This window comes from Malaya genurostris, chromosome 3 (assembly GCF_030247185.1).
Source record: "Malaya genurostris strain Urasoe2022 chromosome 3, Malgen_1.1, whole genome shotgun sequence".
NCBI classification, from domain to species: Eukaryota; Metazoa; Arthropoda; class Insecta; order Diptera; family Culicidae; genus Malaya; species Malaya genurostris.
In genome coordinates, this window is record NC_080572.1 from 166100876 (window position 1) to 166114964 (window position 14089).

The 14089-nt window shown below is 37.7% G+C and overlaps 2 protein-coding genes across 2 annotated transcripts in view; one reads left to right on the forward strand and one right to left on the reverse strand.

Annotated features, from left to right (window-relative positions):
• The window catches only part of LOC131437571 (trichohyalin), a 76757-nt gene extending 62668 nt beyond the window's left edge, over window positions 1–14089 (reverse strand). The window contains exon 1 of the mRNA XM_058607027.1: window positions 13361–14089. Coding sequence (XP_058463010.1) covers window positions 13361–13391 — 31 coding nt within the window. The 5' untranslated portion in view covers window positions 13392–14089. The remainder of the gene's footprint in view (window positions 1–13360) is intronic.
• On the forward strand, window positions 5689–6847 carry LOC131437572 (uncharacterized). The gene is made up of 2 exons (XM_058607029.1): window positions 5689–6156; window positions 6211–6847. Exons 1-2 carry the CDS (start codon window positions 6139–6141, stop codon window positions 6703–6705), a joined length of 513 nt encoding a protein of 170 aa, XP_058463012.1. The 5' UTR covers window positions 5689–6138; the 3' UTR covers window positions 6706–6847.

A 14089-nucleotide genomic window follows, 5' to 3' on the forward strand; every position in this document is an offset into this window, starting at 1 on the left:
AGAGGATAAAAGATTTATCAATCCTCAACTAGACATTGATTTGGCGGAAGAGACTGTAAATTGTGAGAAGAAATATAGGGAACTACAGGAACTAAGTAAGAAAGGCGACAAAGTAACCAAAGCGAAGTGCAAATCCAGACTATTACACTTAATACACAAAATCTATCAGCTTCTAAACCATTTCACTGATACAAAATGTGTAGAAGTATTGGAAAATCTGCTCTCTAAATCCATTTCTATACTTATCGATAATTATTATAAATCTCCTTTAGCAAATCCACGGGAGAACCAAGAATCTGTAGAAGAAAATGATCTTAATAACCTTTTCACAGAAACTGATGATAGGCAAGCGTCACCCAATAACCAATCAGTTCCAAGTTCAAATCTTAGCGTCGAGGATAGAGAGTGGATTCGAGCCTTACAGGCCAGAGTTGACGAACTGGAAAGACTAAATTTGGAGAGAGTTAGCTTCCGAGACATGAATACTCAAACCCTTCCATACCCAAATAATCCTACAATTACAAATACCCAACTACCACCACAATTTGTTTACAACCCAAATCTAAATCATAATAGCTCTTCACAATGTCCATCATCTTCAAACCTAAATAAGAATCCTGCATCTCACCAAAATAACCCGATATCAACGGTTCATTTCCATGCTGCTACGACCACTAACAAGCAGCTCCAACCAAACGCAACGATCAGTAATACAAACCCTACTCTTAATTTCAATACAGTACCATATTCTGCACAGTGGAATATTCATGGAAATTCGCCCTTTAACCCGGTAACATTCAAAACAGTGGGCCCCGAAGATCAGTGCTCGTGGTATCCGTCGTCAGGACTGTCTCAACAGCAACCGAACCCAATACTCCACTCAGTTCAAACTCCGCTCCACCAGAATCTACAGGGCAATCAGTCGCGAAGAACGCTGCCAGTTTCTAAATGGTCGATTACCAAATATGACGGGGAAGATCAAGGGCTAAAATTGAACGAGTTTCTTGAAATTATTCAGGCTCTTTCGTTAGCTGAACACATTTCGGAGATTGAACTGTTCGAGTCGGCCGTTCACCTCTTTACGGGGGCCGCTCTTAAGTGGTATATGACGATGCGAACCACAGGGCGTTTGCTAAATTGGCAACACTTGGTTCTAGAACTCAAACGAACATTCATGCATCCAGATCTTGATGCACTAATTAAAATGAAGATCTATCAGAGACGTCAGCAAAAAAATGAATCATTTCACGAGTTCTACTTTGAAATGGAAAGACTTTTTCGTACTATGAGCCTACAGCTGCCCGAGTACGAAAAAGTACAAGTACTCGTACAAAACATGAGAATTGATTATAAAAAACAACTTAATTTCATTCCAATAACTGATTTACTCACTTTAGTCTCAGCAGGACAGAAAATTGATGCACTCAATTTCTCTGCATACAACAAAGTGGTTGGTGCGGAAAAATCAGTACAAGTTGTAAATAATTTAGAAGACCAGAAAAGCAAAAAAAAGCACAAAAAAACGATCTAGCTCGTCGGACGACTTAAAGGACAATATTCCAAGCATGCATCAAAATTCAAAACCCAACCTTCTTAACCAACCCAATCAAAAAAATCAAGGTCCCCCAACAATTATGCCTAAACACAATCCCCCAGCTTCAACCTTAGAAGAACTAATAGATACCCATCGTCCTTTACCAAATAATCATTGCTATAATTGTGGAAAATACGGCCACAGAATAAACAACTGCCGATTGCCGAGTGAAAGGTGTGGTTTTAGAGGGTACCCCACCAACAATTGCCCCTTTTGCATAAAAAACTCACAACCAGCGAGCGAAAACCGCCGCTCGCTGAATACTCACAACTAACCGCGTGCGATCCTTTCGAATGTAACCAAACTTTTTTCGAATTAGCTCCAGAAACTATTTATAGTCAAGAACCGACCATCTATTCCATATCATATCCTATTGCTGGTGACAACAGGCCATATATTTCAGTTCAAGTATATGGTATGGAAATTTCGGCCTTATTGGATAGTGGTAGTAACCTAACTCTGATAAACGCTTCCGTGTTCAATAAACTGAAATCAAAGAAATTGTTTCCCTTGAAAAAACCAATTGTGTTGCGCGCTGCCAATGGTGAAAAACTGAGTATCTCTGGGCAAATATACTTACCATTCGTATTCAATAATGAACTCAAAATTGTTCCAACTCTATTAGTGCCAAATTTAAAAATTAATTGTGTGTGTGGGATGGACTTTTGGGAAAAATTTCATATTCAACCTAAGATACATGAATGTTGTTTTCTTAACACAATTTCCGATCAAATCGACGACCACCAGGCTCCATCCGCTATTCTTTCGGCTGAAGAAGAACGCCAAATCACAAACATTAAAAAACTTTTTCAATCTGCAGACAAAGGGCTATTATCCGCCACCCCTCTCGCGGAACATAAAATAGAAATACAAGACGAATGGAAGAATAAACCACCCATACGTCAATTCCCATACGTAATGTCCCCTAAAACCCAAAGCATGGTTGCAGAGGAATTACAACGCCTGTTAGATGCAGGGATCATTGAACGTAGCAATTCTGACTGGTCTCTGAATTGTGTACCTGTAATAAAACCGAATAAAGTTCGTTTATGTCTGGACGCGCGAAAAATTAATGAGCGCACCGTGCGTGATGCTTATCCCTTGCCACACCCCCATCGCATTTTAAGCCAATTGCCGAAGGCAAATTATCTATCGACAATCGACTTATCAGAGGCCTTTCTGCAGGTTCCGTTAGATCGTACTTCAAGAAAATACACGGCGTTCAGTGTTCAAGGCAAGGGGTTGTTCCAATACACACGGATGCCCTTTGGCTTGGTCAACAGTCCTGCGACATTGGCAAGGCTGATGGACAAGGTGCTGGGTCACGGTGTATTGGAACCGTATGTCTTCGTATACCTTGACGACATAGTCATAGTTACGGAGACATTCGAGCATCACGTACGTCTTCTTCGGAAGATAGCTCGTCGCTTGAAGGAAGCCAACCTATGCATTAACATAGAAAAATCGAAGTTCGTAGTCAGCGAGGTTCCATTCCTTGGATATCTTCTTAATACTAAAGGTTTACGCACTAACCCAGACAAGATAAGGCCTATAGTGGAGTACGAAAGGCCGACCACAATCACCAAGCTAAGAAGATTCCTAGGAATGGCAAACTACTACAGACGCTTCATTCCAGATTTTAGTAGAATAAGTGCCCCTCTTACGGAATTACTAAAATCTAAATCAAAAATTATTCCATGGGCCGACGAAGCCGAGAAGGCGTTTTGCACCCTTAAAGAACGCCTTATATCAACACCAATATTAGGGTGCCCCGATTTTAATAAAGAATTTATTATCCAAACCGATGCCAGTGACGTAGCTGTAGCAGGGGTTCTAACACAGTTTCAGGATGATGGAGAAAAAGTTATCTCATATTATTCGCATAAGCTCACTACGCCTCAGCGAAACTACCACGCTGCTGAAAAGGAAGCACTTGCTGCCTTGTTAGCCATAGACGCATTTCGTGGGTATGTGGAAGGTTACCATTTCACGTTAGTGACGGATTCATCCGCTCTAACACACATACTGAACACTAAGTGGAAAGTGGGTTCTCGATGCAGCCGTTGGAGCTTAGACCTCCAGCAATTCAACATGACAGTGATTCACAGAAAGGGAAAAGAAAATGTTGTCCCAGATGCTCTGTCACGAAGCGTTATGGTAACTTCAAATATAAAATACAGTGAATCTTGGTATACATCAATGATACAGAAGGTGAAACAACGGCCGGATGATTTCATTGATTTTAAGGTGGAAGGGGAACGCTTGTATAAATTCGTACATTCTAATAATGATCTCCATGACAGTCGGTATGAATGGAAGATAATTCCACGCGCTGACGAAATTCGAAACATAATTACCCAAACTCACGAGAAGAGTTTTCATTCAGGGTGCAACCGAACTTTGTCCCGCATCCAGAAAAGATACTACTGGCCTAGGATGGCTGTCCATATCCGTTCATATATTAAAGATTGTCAGACCTGCAAAGAAATAAAAGCCCCATATATTTCAACTACCCCGGAAATGGGAAAAATGCGCTGCGCTAACACCCCGTGGCAAATTATTTCCGTCGACTTTATTGGACCACTCCCTCGCAGCAGGAAAGGAAATCAACACCTGCTGGTAGTGGCGGACTATTTCTCAAAGTGGGTACTAATCCAACCTGTGAAGAAACTTGATAGTTCTGTTATGTGTTCAATACTGCGGAACCAATGGTTCTACCGAAATTCAGTACCCGAAATAATTATTTCGGATAACGGTAGCACCTTCACTTCAAAAGAATTCAAAACCTTAATCAATCACTTTGGTATCAAACATTGGCTAAATTCAAGATACCACTCCCAGGCAAACCCAGTCGAACGGGTAAACCGTACCATAAACACGGCTATTCGGTCTTACGTGCGAGACGATCAACGCACCTGGGATGCCAAAATACCCGAAATTGAGCTCACGATCAATACCAGCATACATTCCACAACCGGTTTCACGCCATATTACATAATACATGGTCAGGAACTTTCAGAAGTAGGCACAGACCACCAACTCTTACGACATGACAAACTCCTTTCGCAAGAGGAAAAACAAGATCGACGTAAACAAATGTTCTCCAAAATACACGGCAGGGTTCAACAAAATCTAGCGAAGTCATTCGAAAATAGGCGAAATCACTACAATTTGAGGCACCGCCAATTCGCTAAAGCATTCGTAGTTGGCCAACTTGTTTATCGAAAAAACATGAAAACTTCCAATGCCGGAGAGCACTACAATGCTAAATATGGCAAACAATATCTTCCATGTAAAATCATAGCTAAAATCGGTTCATCCTATGAATTAGAGGATTTGACCGGTAAAAATATTGGGATTTGGCCTGCGGTGCATCTGAAACCTGGATGAAGCCTAGGTCTATTATGAAACCAATCTTGATATCTTCAATCTTCCCGTCGTAGTCTCCACGCCGAACATTTTTAAATTGATGGAAAAAAGCAGGAATTCGCTCCTACTTATTCGACTTTCAAAATTCCGGTTTGATTTGCTAACCACCTCCGACTTGGATTTGGTTTTGGTCTGAATTTGATGTCAGACAGTATCACTAATAATATTAAATCTGACGAGTTTTTTTTTTGTACTAGTCCATAGGGCAAAAGTTGGAAACAACGTTCCGATACCTCTCTATTGAAGGCGGGAACAATATATAATATTAGAAAATTCAGTAATCATAAATGAGTTCTAGACAATTTTGGTTACAGGAACTCATGGCTAAAGCAAATATATTTAGGGCGCCCTAGAATTATATTGACATAATAGCTTAAGGTTGAATGAATGATTGTGTGATTGTTGTGTAGGATCGACGGTACCAATGAATGAGAGAGTGAATGAGAATAATAGTTTGCTTCTATATTTATTAATTAAATTTTTCTAATCCGAGAAAATACTGTACTTCTTGCGATAAAATAACACAGCACGAAACTGTAATAGAAAATCTAATCTTCGGTTCTAGCATAGTAACTATCACGGATAGAAGACTTTAAATCAGTGGCAATAGGGTGGAGAGCAATCACAAGCCGTAGGACGATCCGACATGTAAGGTTCCCTTTTGAACTACTTTGGTTAGGAGACATACGATTCACAGATGAAATAGAAAGCACGTGGCTAGAATTATTTACAATGAAAAAAAAAGAAAGAGATTTCTTTTTTTTGTTTGAGCCCAGGGAAAATTGTAACCTGCATAACAGATTCCAATATATGTTTTCTTTTGAAACCATCGATACTTGCAATCATTAATTACTCCTTTCATGGATTTGCTTATTTATATTACTAATTATAAAAAGGGATTCCCACATTGAACTGAACTACCCTAAGCCTACATTCAAAATCAAATTAAAACTGTTTCCAAATACCCCTCCCTGATGTCCAATCCTATGCCATTCCGACAGCAACCGTTAGCACCATCTAAGTGCGTTTCTCGTCGACCTGCACATTTCACGAGCGTCTTCCGAGTGACAGTTTCTACCCGGACTTCATTTGACTGAAAACAACCGACGAGGCACATGCAGAGGAGATTGATGGTAACTATTTCGAAGTGAAACGATTACATTTGTAAAGGTGATATTTCTTTAAAGGTGACTCGAAGAAACGCGTGTGGTCAAGTACGCCACTGTGCTTCCTGTGCGGCTGCCGGTTCCAGTTTGGAAGATAGTCTCGATCGATTTGTGTTTCACCGGGGTAGCAGTGGTTTTGACCGAGGACCAACTTTAAGAAAAAAAGTCCGGTCTACCAGTTCAGTTTGTGGAAGTGCCTCGAAGGCCAGAAGAAAAGCGTGTGGTCACGTACAAAACAGTGGATCCCGTTACGCTGTCGGTTCCAGTTTGGACGGTTACCTAGGAAGATCCCCACCAGTGCGGCGATTTATCGAAGAACGCCGTCGGAAAAAATTTGTTCTGGATCAGGTCCGTCGTCTAGTGAGTGCCATCGACCGCCATATTGGAGCAAACAATCACACACGAGGATATTCCGACGTCATCTCGATGTTCGTTGGTCCCGGTGTGTCGCTCTTGTGGACGTACCAGAAAGACGGAGAAACAATCATACGTGTCGATATTCCGGTGAGATTGTAAAGATCAATCGGTCCACGTGTGCCATCTGTCGTAGGAAGATGACGAGACTGCCACGAGGTTCAGCTACGGTTTGACATTCCCACCATTTAAATCCCTAACCAACTCAACATAAATATGAATAAACTCCCATCTATCATGTGAATCATCCGTTATTTTATATATATAATTAGAATCAGTCCCTTCTGGGTTTTTCGGTCCGCTCAGAAAATATTGTATTCCTCCTGTGAGATAGTCCGCCCTGAGACGAATTTGGAAATTAAGTAAGAAATAACTTACATGTTCAACTGGACAATTATAAAAAGTGTTCCATGGTTGAAAATCGATGATTTCTTCTTGTGCTTTACACGGAACTGGACGTCGTGGTGAGGACTTTCCACCAACAGCAGGAAAAAATCTAGTGATCAATCAGAAACTTAATTTAATTTAGGCGTTTGGATTGCTTACGAATGATAAATTTGAAATCTTTCACAATCATTGACTTTTTTAACTCATCCCACAGTTTTTCAAATCGTAAAGTTTTTGAAATATAATGAAGTAACTGATGATGATTTCAAAATTACTTAGAATATCAATTTTAGACACGATCCAGCTCATGATATAAACCTGGATAAAACTTATTAAATTATATAAACAGTGAATCGATTCAAGACAAGATTTCATATATTTTGATTGAAAAATGTTGAATCGTTAATCGCGAACCGGTAAACTCAGTAATAGTGTAATTTGATCGATACTACGTTAAAAAGTGGCGATAATCTTCGGAAAGTGTCGGTAAAACTACTATAGCCACAATACAAGGAAAAAAACATGTGAAACACGCACTCTCGCATATTAAGAACCACTGGATACGCAGCAAAATTCCGTATATTTACTCATATTGTAATAAATATTGTGATATGTTAGTTACAATGCATGTAGACACTTGTTGTTTTGATGCAAATAATAATTGAGATAAACTGACGGTGAATCGAGTTCATCGAGGGGTCTTATTCAAATGATACATGTAAAATCGTAGATCACTTTATCTTAAGTATGTTTTTGATACTATATGATACTGCATCTAATAGTTCAATATATGTGAGTTTGTGCAACTCATTTCTAAGGAATCGAGGTGACAGCTTTAGTATAACATTCAGAATTTCATTCTGAATCTTTTGAAATGTTTTACTTCCGATGGGACAACAACTTGATCAAATTGGTACTGCATAACGATTTATGCGATTCTTGAAAGCAAGACTTGCATCATACGAATTTTGCTTGATCAGACCATGTTAGTTTCTAACCATTTAATCCGATTAGATAATTTTCTATTGTAGAGAGGTAAGCTGAGAGTCATGCTAGGCAAATCGGATTGGTTATTAATGCACCAAATCGAAGCAATTTCATAGTTTGTCTCCTTTTCTGTTGAATATAAAATTAGTATTCCTAGTCGACCCAAATTTCCGGAGTCCGTAGTAGGATTTTAATAAGTGGAAAGTGATTTAAGAACTCTTGATCAATATTTCAATGCAAACTTATTATCATTAAATGCCACAAAGACTAAGTATATGATTTTCCGTTCCATAAGGAAAATTATACCAACGGATAATCATCCCCAGCTCGGACACAATATTATTGAAAAAGTTGACTATTTCAAGTATCTGGGCATATATCTCGATCTCACATTAACCTGGGCTCACCACATAACGTTTGTTGCCAAGCACGTGGCGTCGTACTGCGGTATTTTATGGAGTCAAGTCCTTTGTACCCCAGCGTGTTCTGTTAAATTCTTATTTTGCTTACATCCATTCACAGCTCAACTACTTGGTATCGGTGTGGGGGCGAGCCGCTAGTTCTTATCTGAAGAAACTCCAAACTCTACAAAACAGATGCCTAAAAATCATTTTCAATAAACCCTTACTATTCTCGACTCTATTGTTATACTCTGACAGAAACCATAATGTTTTACCAATAACATACTTATGTGATGTCCAAACGTTGCTATTCATCCATGATAATTTGTATAACTCCACAGTACACCATAACCTACAGTTCCCAACTATATCCCATTCTAGAACAACACGCCGTAGTAACAATTTGTTTCGTGTTCGAGCAGTTACAAGCCTTGGTCAAAGACGGATCCTTTTTGTTGGTCCAACTTAATATAATGCACTTCCGCCTGATATACGAGGAGTAAGCAATCGTGCCACATTTGCGGCTAGACTAAAGTACCATTTTAAGCACAGACTGAACGAGATATTTAGCTAATATAGTTTTTTGTTTTATTTTTTTTCATAAATACGTTTATTTCTTAAGGCAGTTTACATAAGTTTTTCTTCGCCGTAGCATCACTTTTACATAATATTCTTATCCTAATTTAATTCTAACATAGTCACAACGTTTTGCATTTATTAAAACATATTCTCTTATTACTTAAATACCATCTTAGGTAACTCGTCATTAATTATGAAATCTACTCGGAAATATTATTTGAACCAAACGATTAACTTCTATAAATTATAAAATAAGCTGTTATTTTCAGACATTTTGTTAATAATTTCATAAACTGTTTCGAGTTTGTTTGTATCATTACATTATTTTTATTCTAATTTAGCTATTGGTTGAACTCATGGACGCAGCTGGGATCAGAACTAAGGGGGGCCAGTTTTTTGTTTTATAATGTAATGTATTTATCGTCAACAGTATTTCATATTAATAACTAAATCTATATATATAAAAATGCAGAGATCATTCTTTGTAATCGCATCACGTAAGAACGGATGGACGGATTGAGATGCTTTTTTTTTTTTGTTTGATCAGTTTTTACCCCCACCGGGTTCGTACATCAAAAAAATTAGGAAAACTTACCGGAAAAGTGGGAAAAACCAATAAAGTTATTTTGTATGGACAATGGAATTTTCCACTGAAAAAGTCGCCAATGATTGCTAGATCTACAATTGATGTTTGGCGCGCAAGGAGATGCTCAGTATTTCGCCGTTGAAGAAAAGAATACTAGATCTTTGGAAAATCGTTTGGCGCGCAACGAGTAGATTTGGGTGGAGATTTTACATGCATGATTGATTCGTCATTTGGAAACACGTGCTTAATAGGGTATCAAAATCATTACTTGCCAAATGACTGTTTTAGCTATACCGTAAACAGAAGCACAAGTTCTAATGTCATTTAACAGTAGATGTAGTTAGATGAATTATGTTGGACATCGTGGCCGTGAGTTGAACAAATCAAATTATGTAACGATTTTTTTACGTATCAATGATAGATTCTGCTGTTGAAATAATGAGTTCAGATGAAAATATTTATGGTATTCATGACATTTGTAAGCTGCTTAAGCCAAATCATTTAATTTTCCGAACTTTGGATTACTTGACGAATTACCATATGCGAATCGTGAATGTTATATCTGAAGGAGAAATCGTGGCATGTACGAACCATTAGTTGTGAGATCTGCTGTTTTATACATTGGCTTTAACGATAAGAATAATCACTCCTCATGTTCACTCCGCTAGAACAGAATATTGATTCTCAGGACTGAATACTAAGCAAAACGATGTGGTGGCTCGACGAATGAGAGGCCTTTTGATACAATTCTTGAACGAATATAGCGTTCATGTCAAAGTTAATGGACACAATATTTTATAAAAGGGTGATTTGAACTTTCGAATGTCCAAGTATTTTTCATTTTATCGCTAATTCGTTAATCGAAAATTGATCCTGTCACTATCCTGCTACGAACATTCATCAAACACGACTAAGTAATATCAGTAGCGGTGAAGTAGGTTATGGACAACCGTTCAAAATTAGTTTATTACTTTCGATAATCCCTAAGGATTTGCTATTAAATTTTAAACGTCTTCAGTACAAATAAGTCTTAATATTCAATGATAAACAACAATCCCCGGGCTGCTTTTGGAAATTGGTGGGGTCAATTTAAAGTATTTATCTTGGTCATCTTTTTTTCATCCATCTGTTAATTTATTTATTTGTTTATTTAGGAGCAAGGGAAAAGCCTGCTGGAGCTGAGATTTTGGTTCTCATTCTCCAGCAGGCATAAAACCTTCTCATCTTTTGTATCAACAAATAACATTTGACCAAATGATACATAACGAAATCTTTAATTACCCTTATTTAAACTACAAAGCTAACTAACAACTATTCATATTGACTAATTATCCTAATAAAACTAGCGGGAAAAGATTTGGAGAAAACGGGTTTTAATGGCGTTACGAGATAAATTGAAATTAAATCCATCAGAGCAAGTATTGAATACGCGAAATATACTCGAAAACGGTTCAATGAACCCATAGTTAGTTCTAGCACGAGGAATTCTGAGAAAGGGATTAAACCGCAAATTACGCCGAAGAATGTCAAAACTTAGCTGTTGTAGGAGATCTGCACTATCAATTCGAGATTGGATGAGGTCCGCGACGAAAACAGCTTTTTGTGTATCACGGCGGACAGATAGCAAATCGAAGTGTATGTCTACAACGATTTTCGTAGCTTGGAAGATTAAGGCTGTGAACCATTTCGCGGTTAATTTTAACTTTTGGTTAAAATCTGACACTCGAGTGGTTAATTTGATGTTGTCAAAAATAACCCTGCTCGAGAGCATGGTTTTTTTTTGACAGATCGATAGTTATTTTCCAACACTGAAAGAAATCTCGCAATGAAAATTCTAATATTAATTCTTTAGTTGAAATTATTTCCAGTGGAAAATAAACCCAAATAACTTTCCGTCCGTCAAATTTTGAAATGGGCCACAGTTTTAGTCAAATTTAACTACTCGACACCAAATAACCACTCAAGTGTCAGATTTTAACCAAAAGTTAAAATTAACCGTGAAATGGTTCACAGCCTAAATGGATCTCTCCAGGGCAGGCGACGCAAAGCAAAACGAATGAACTTGCACTGAACAGTTTCAATGCGTAGCTTATCTGTTTGATAATATGGTGCCCAAACAACAAAAGCATTGAACATATCCACAATAATTCTTGATGATATTTCTTCTTCGAGACGAAGTTATTGTGTTGGATATGAATTTGTCGTAATTCGTTTATTGTAAGCCAAGTAATCAGTAAAATAATGGAAAGAAACATTAACATTTGGCAACTCTGCTGTTCGAAAACACAAATTTAAAAAAATAATTTCAGGCGAGACGAAGTTCGACGGGTCAGCTAGTACCTAATATATTTGTACTTTCTTTCCAACATAGCGTAGGAATTAAATTGTGGATCCCTTAAAAGGAAATCTTTTCCACTGGGACTCCACTTTAATAAATTGCACGTCAAATCATGAATAAATTGAATCTCAGCGGACTTTGTATAAAAATTAAATTTGTATTTCTAGTATTATTATTGCCAGTGTTTATTTGTTTCTTGTTTTCCGCTGAGACTAGTTGCGTCCATTACCAGGGGGCTTCAAATTGAAGCTTTTTGGTGTGGGGGAGTGTGGTGGGCAAAAAAAAATCGGTCTGGTTATCTTTGAGAAATCAATGTGAGTTATTAGAGAGACGTTCTACCGGAAACTGAACAAGCTGCGATTATCGAAATTTCAAATATGATTTAGAAAATACAAACTCATTGTATTCTAAAAGTTGTAGCAGGCATCAAATACAATCTATTGAGCATAAAAATCATGAAGATATGGTAAAAATTTTAAAGTTATCGATAATTTCCGCTATGATAATAATAGACGTAATTCATAAGATCGTAAATCGTAAAAGGACTGAATTTTACGAGAATGATTTAAATATATGTCTAATATACTCCACCTTTCGAGCAGACCGGTGAGCTCACAAGTTTTGGCACCTAAGCATATATCAGGATGCATTAAACTTGTGTTCGATCAATTGTATATATGAGCCTTTTTCGATGCTTGAATATGTTGGTCTCAGAAGACGTAAATTTGTATGATTTTATCTAGGTGTGTATGTCACATATAAAAGCTGAAAATTGTCAATTGAATGAAACACAAATACTTTAGTAGTAATTATAAAACTTCCGGTACGTAACGTTTTCCCCTTCCTGTCACAATTTGTCAAAATATTTTATACCCCCTCCATTCCCCATAAAGCGTGACGTAATTTGCGAACGACGACTAGCTAGGAAACTGACCTAATTCTGCTCGATATATGTAAAACTGGAATTGTTTACATTATTTCAAACGGCGTTTGAGAATAACATTAGTACTAATTTCGAACACTTTCTAGTATGCAGAGCATGTCTTACACAGCTTGTGAAGTAATGTATACGTTCGTCTGCATGGAACTAACATAGATACGGAGCAACATGATCATTTGTGACACTGGCGAAAAACATTGAATTTTCAGATGGTGTGATCTATTAGTTATACAGCAGAGAGGAGAGAAAGTACGAATTTAGAACAAACGTGAATGTGAATCGAAGGAAGTATAGAATACATACTGAGTTTGTGAAAAATGAACAAACTGAACTTCACGTTATGTGCAACCGGCTATATATTTACCCACAACAGGTGCCAATCACTGCACCATGTGGCCAAGTGCATCTCAAATACTGATTACATGCAATCCGATTCTCAGCGGAGCTGTTGCATTGGAGTACGTTTTTAAAGGAATTGACCTAGTATTCTTAGAATGAATTGAAAAAAGAAAGATCTTTGTACTAAAATAGATACCAACCTGTGTCTTTATCATGTTCTCCTTTATCCATGCTGCAATCTTATTGAAAAATAGTAATCAAAACATGGATAATCGCTAAGGTGTAACTAACACTACAATTTAAGCATCGTTTTTTCGTTTTCTTGAAAATTATATACTATCACTTTTATTTATAGCGAATTTTCGTTGACGCATTCCTCTCGTTGACCGCACTGAGTAAAAATTCTCTGTAACAGAATTTTACTCGTGAACGACTACAATTTTCGTATTTTTTCACAATTTTCAGCTCTACCAATTTCCACACACATTTGAATGGTGACAAAAATATCTCGTAGTGCCACTTGGGTAACAATTTTCGAACACTAGGTAAATTAAGCCGCACATAGGATTTGTAACTGGATCTAACTTAACTCCATCGTCACTGCATTTGCAGGTACACTTTAGATGAAATGCTTCGAGAATTTATGTCACAAGCTGCATTCAGTTGTTTCGAGTTTGACGAGATAAATTCACCAATGCCACTGCGAACACTAACGATTCGGTCGACGGCTGATCGTGCGTGAGTGAAAATGATAGGAAATTCGTGGTTCGAACGATGACGACGGAAGCACAATATACCGGACAAGTGAGACGGGTGGAGGTGTTGAAAAATAATAAAAACAAGGATACGGGAATGAATTCAAAACAAAAAAAATCAGAACACAAAAACAGACGTTTTGTGTGCAAATCCCAGCACTCGAAGAAACGGAG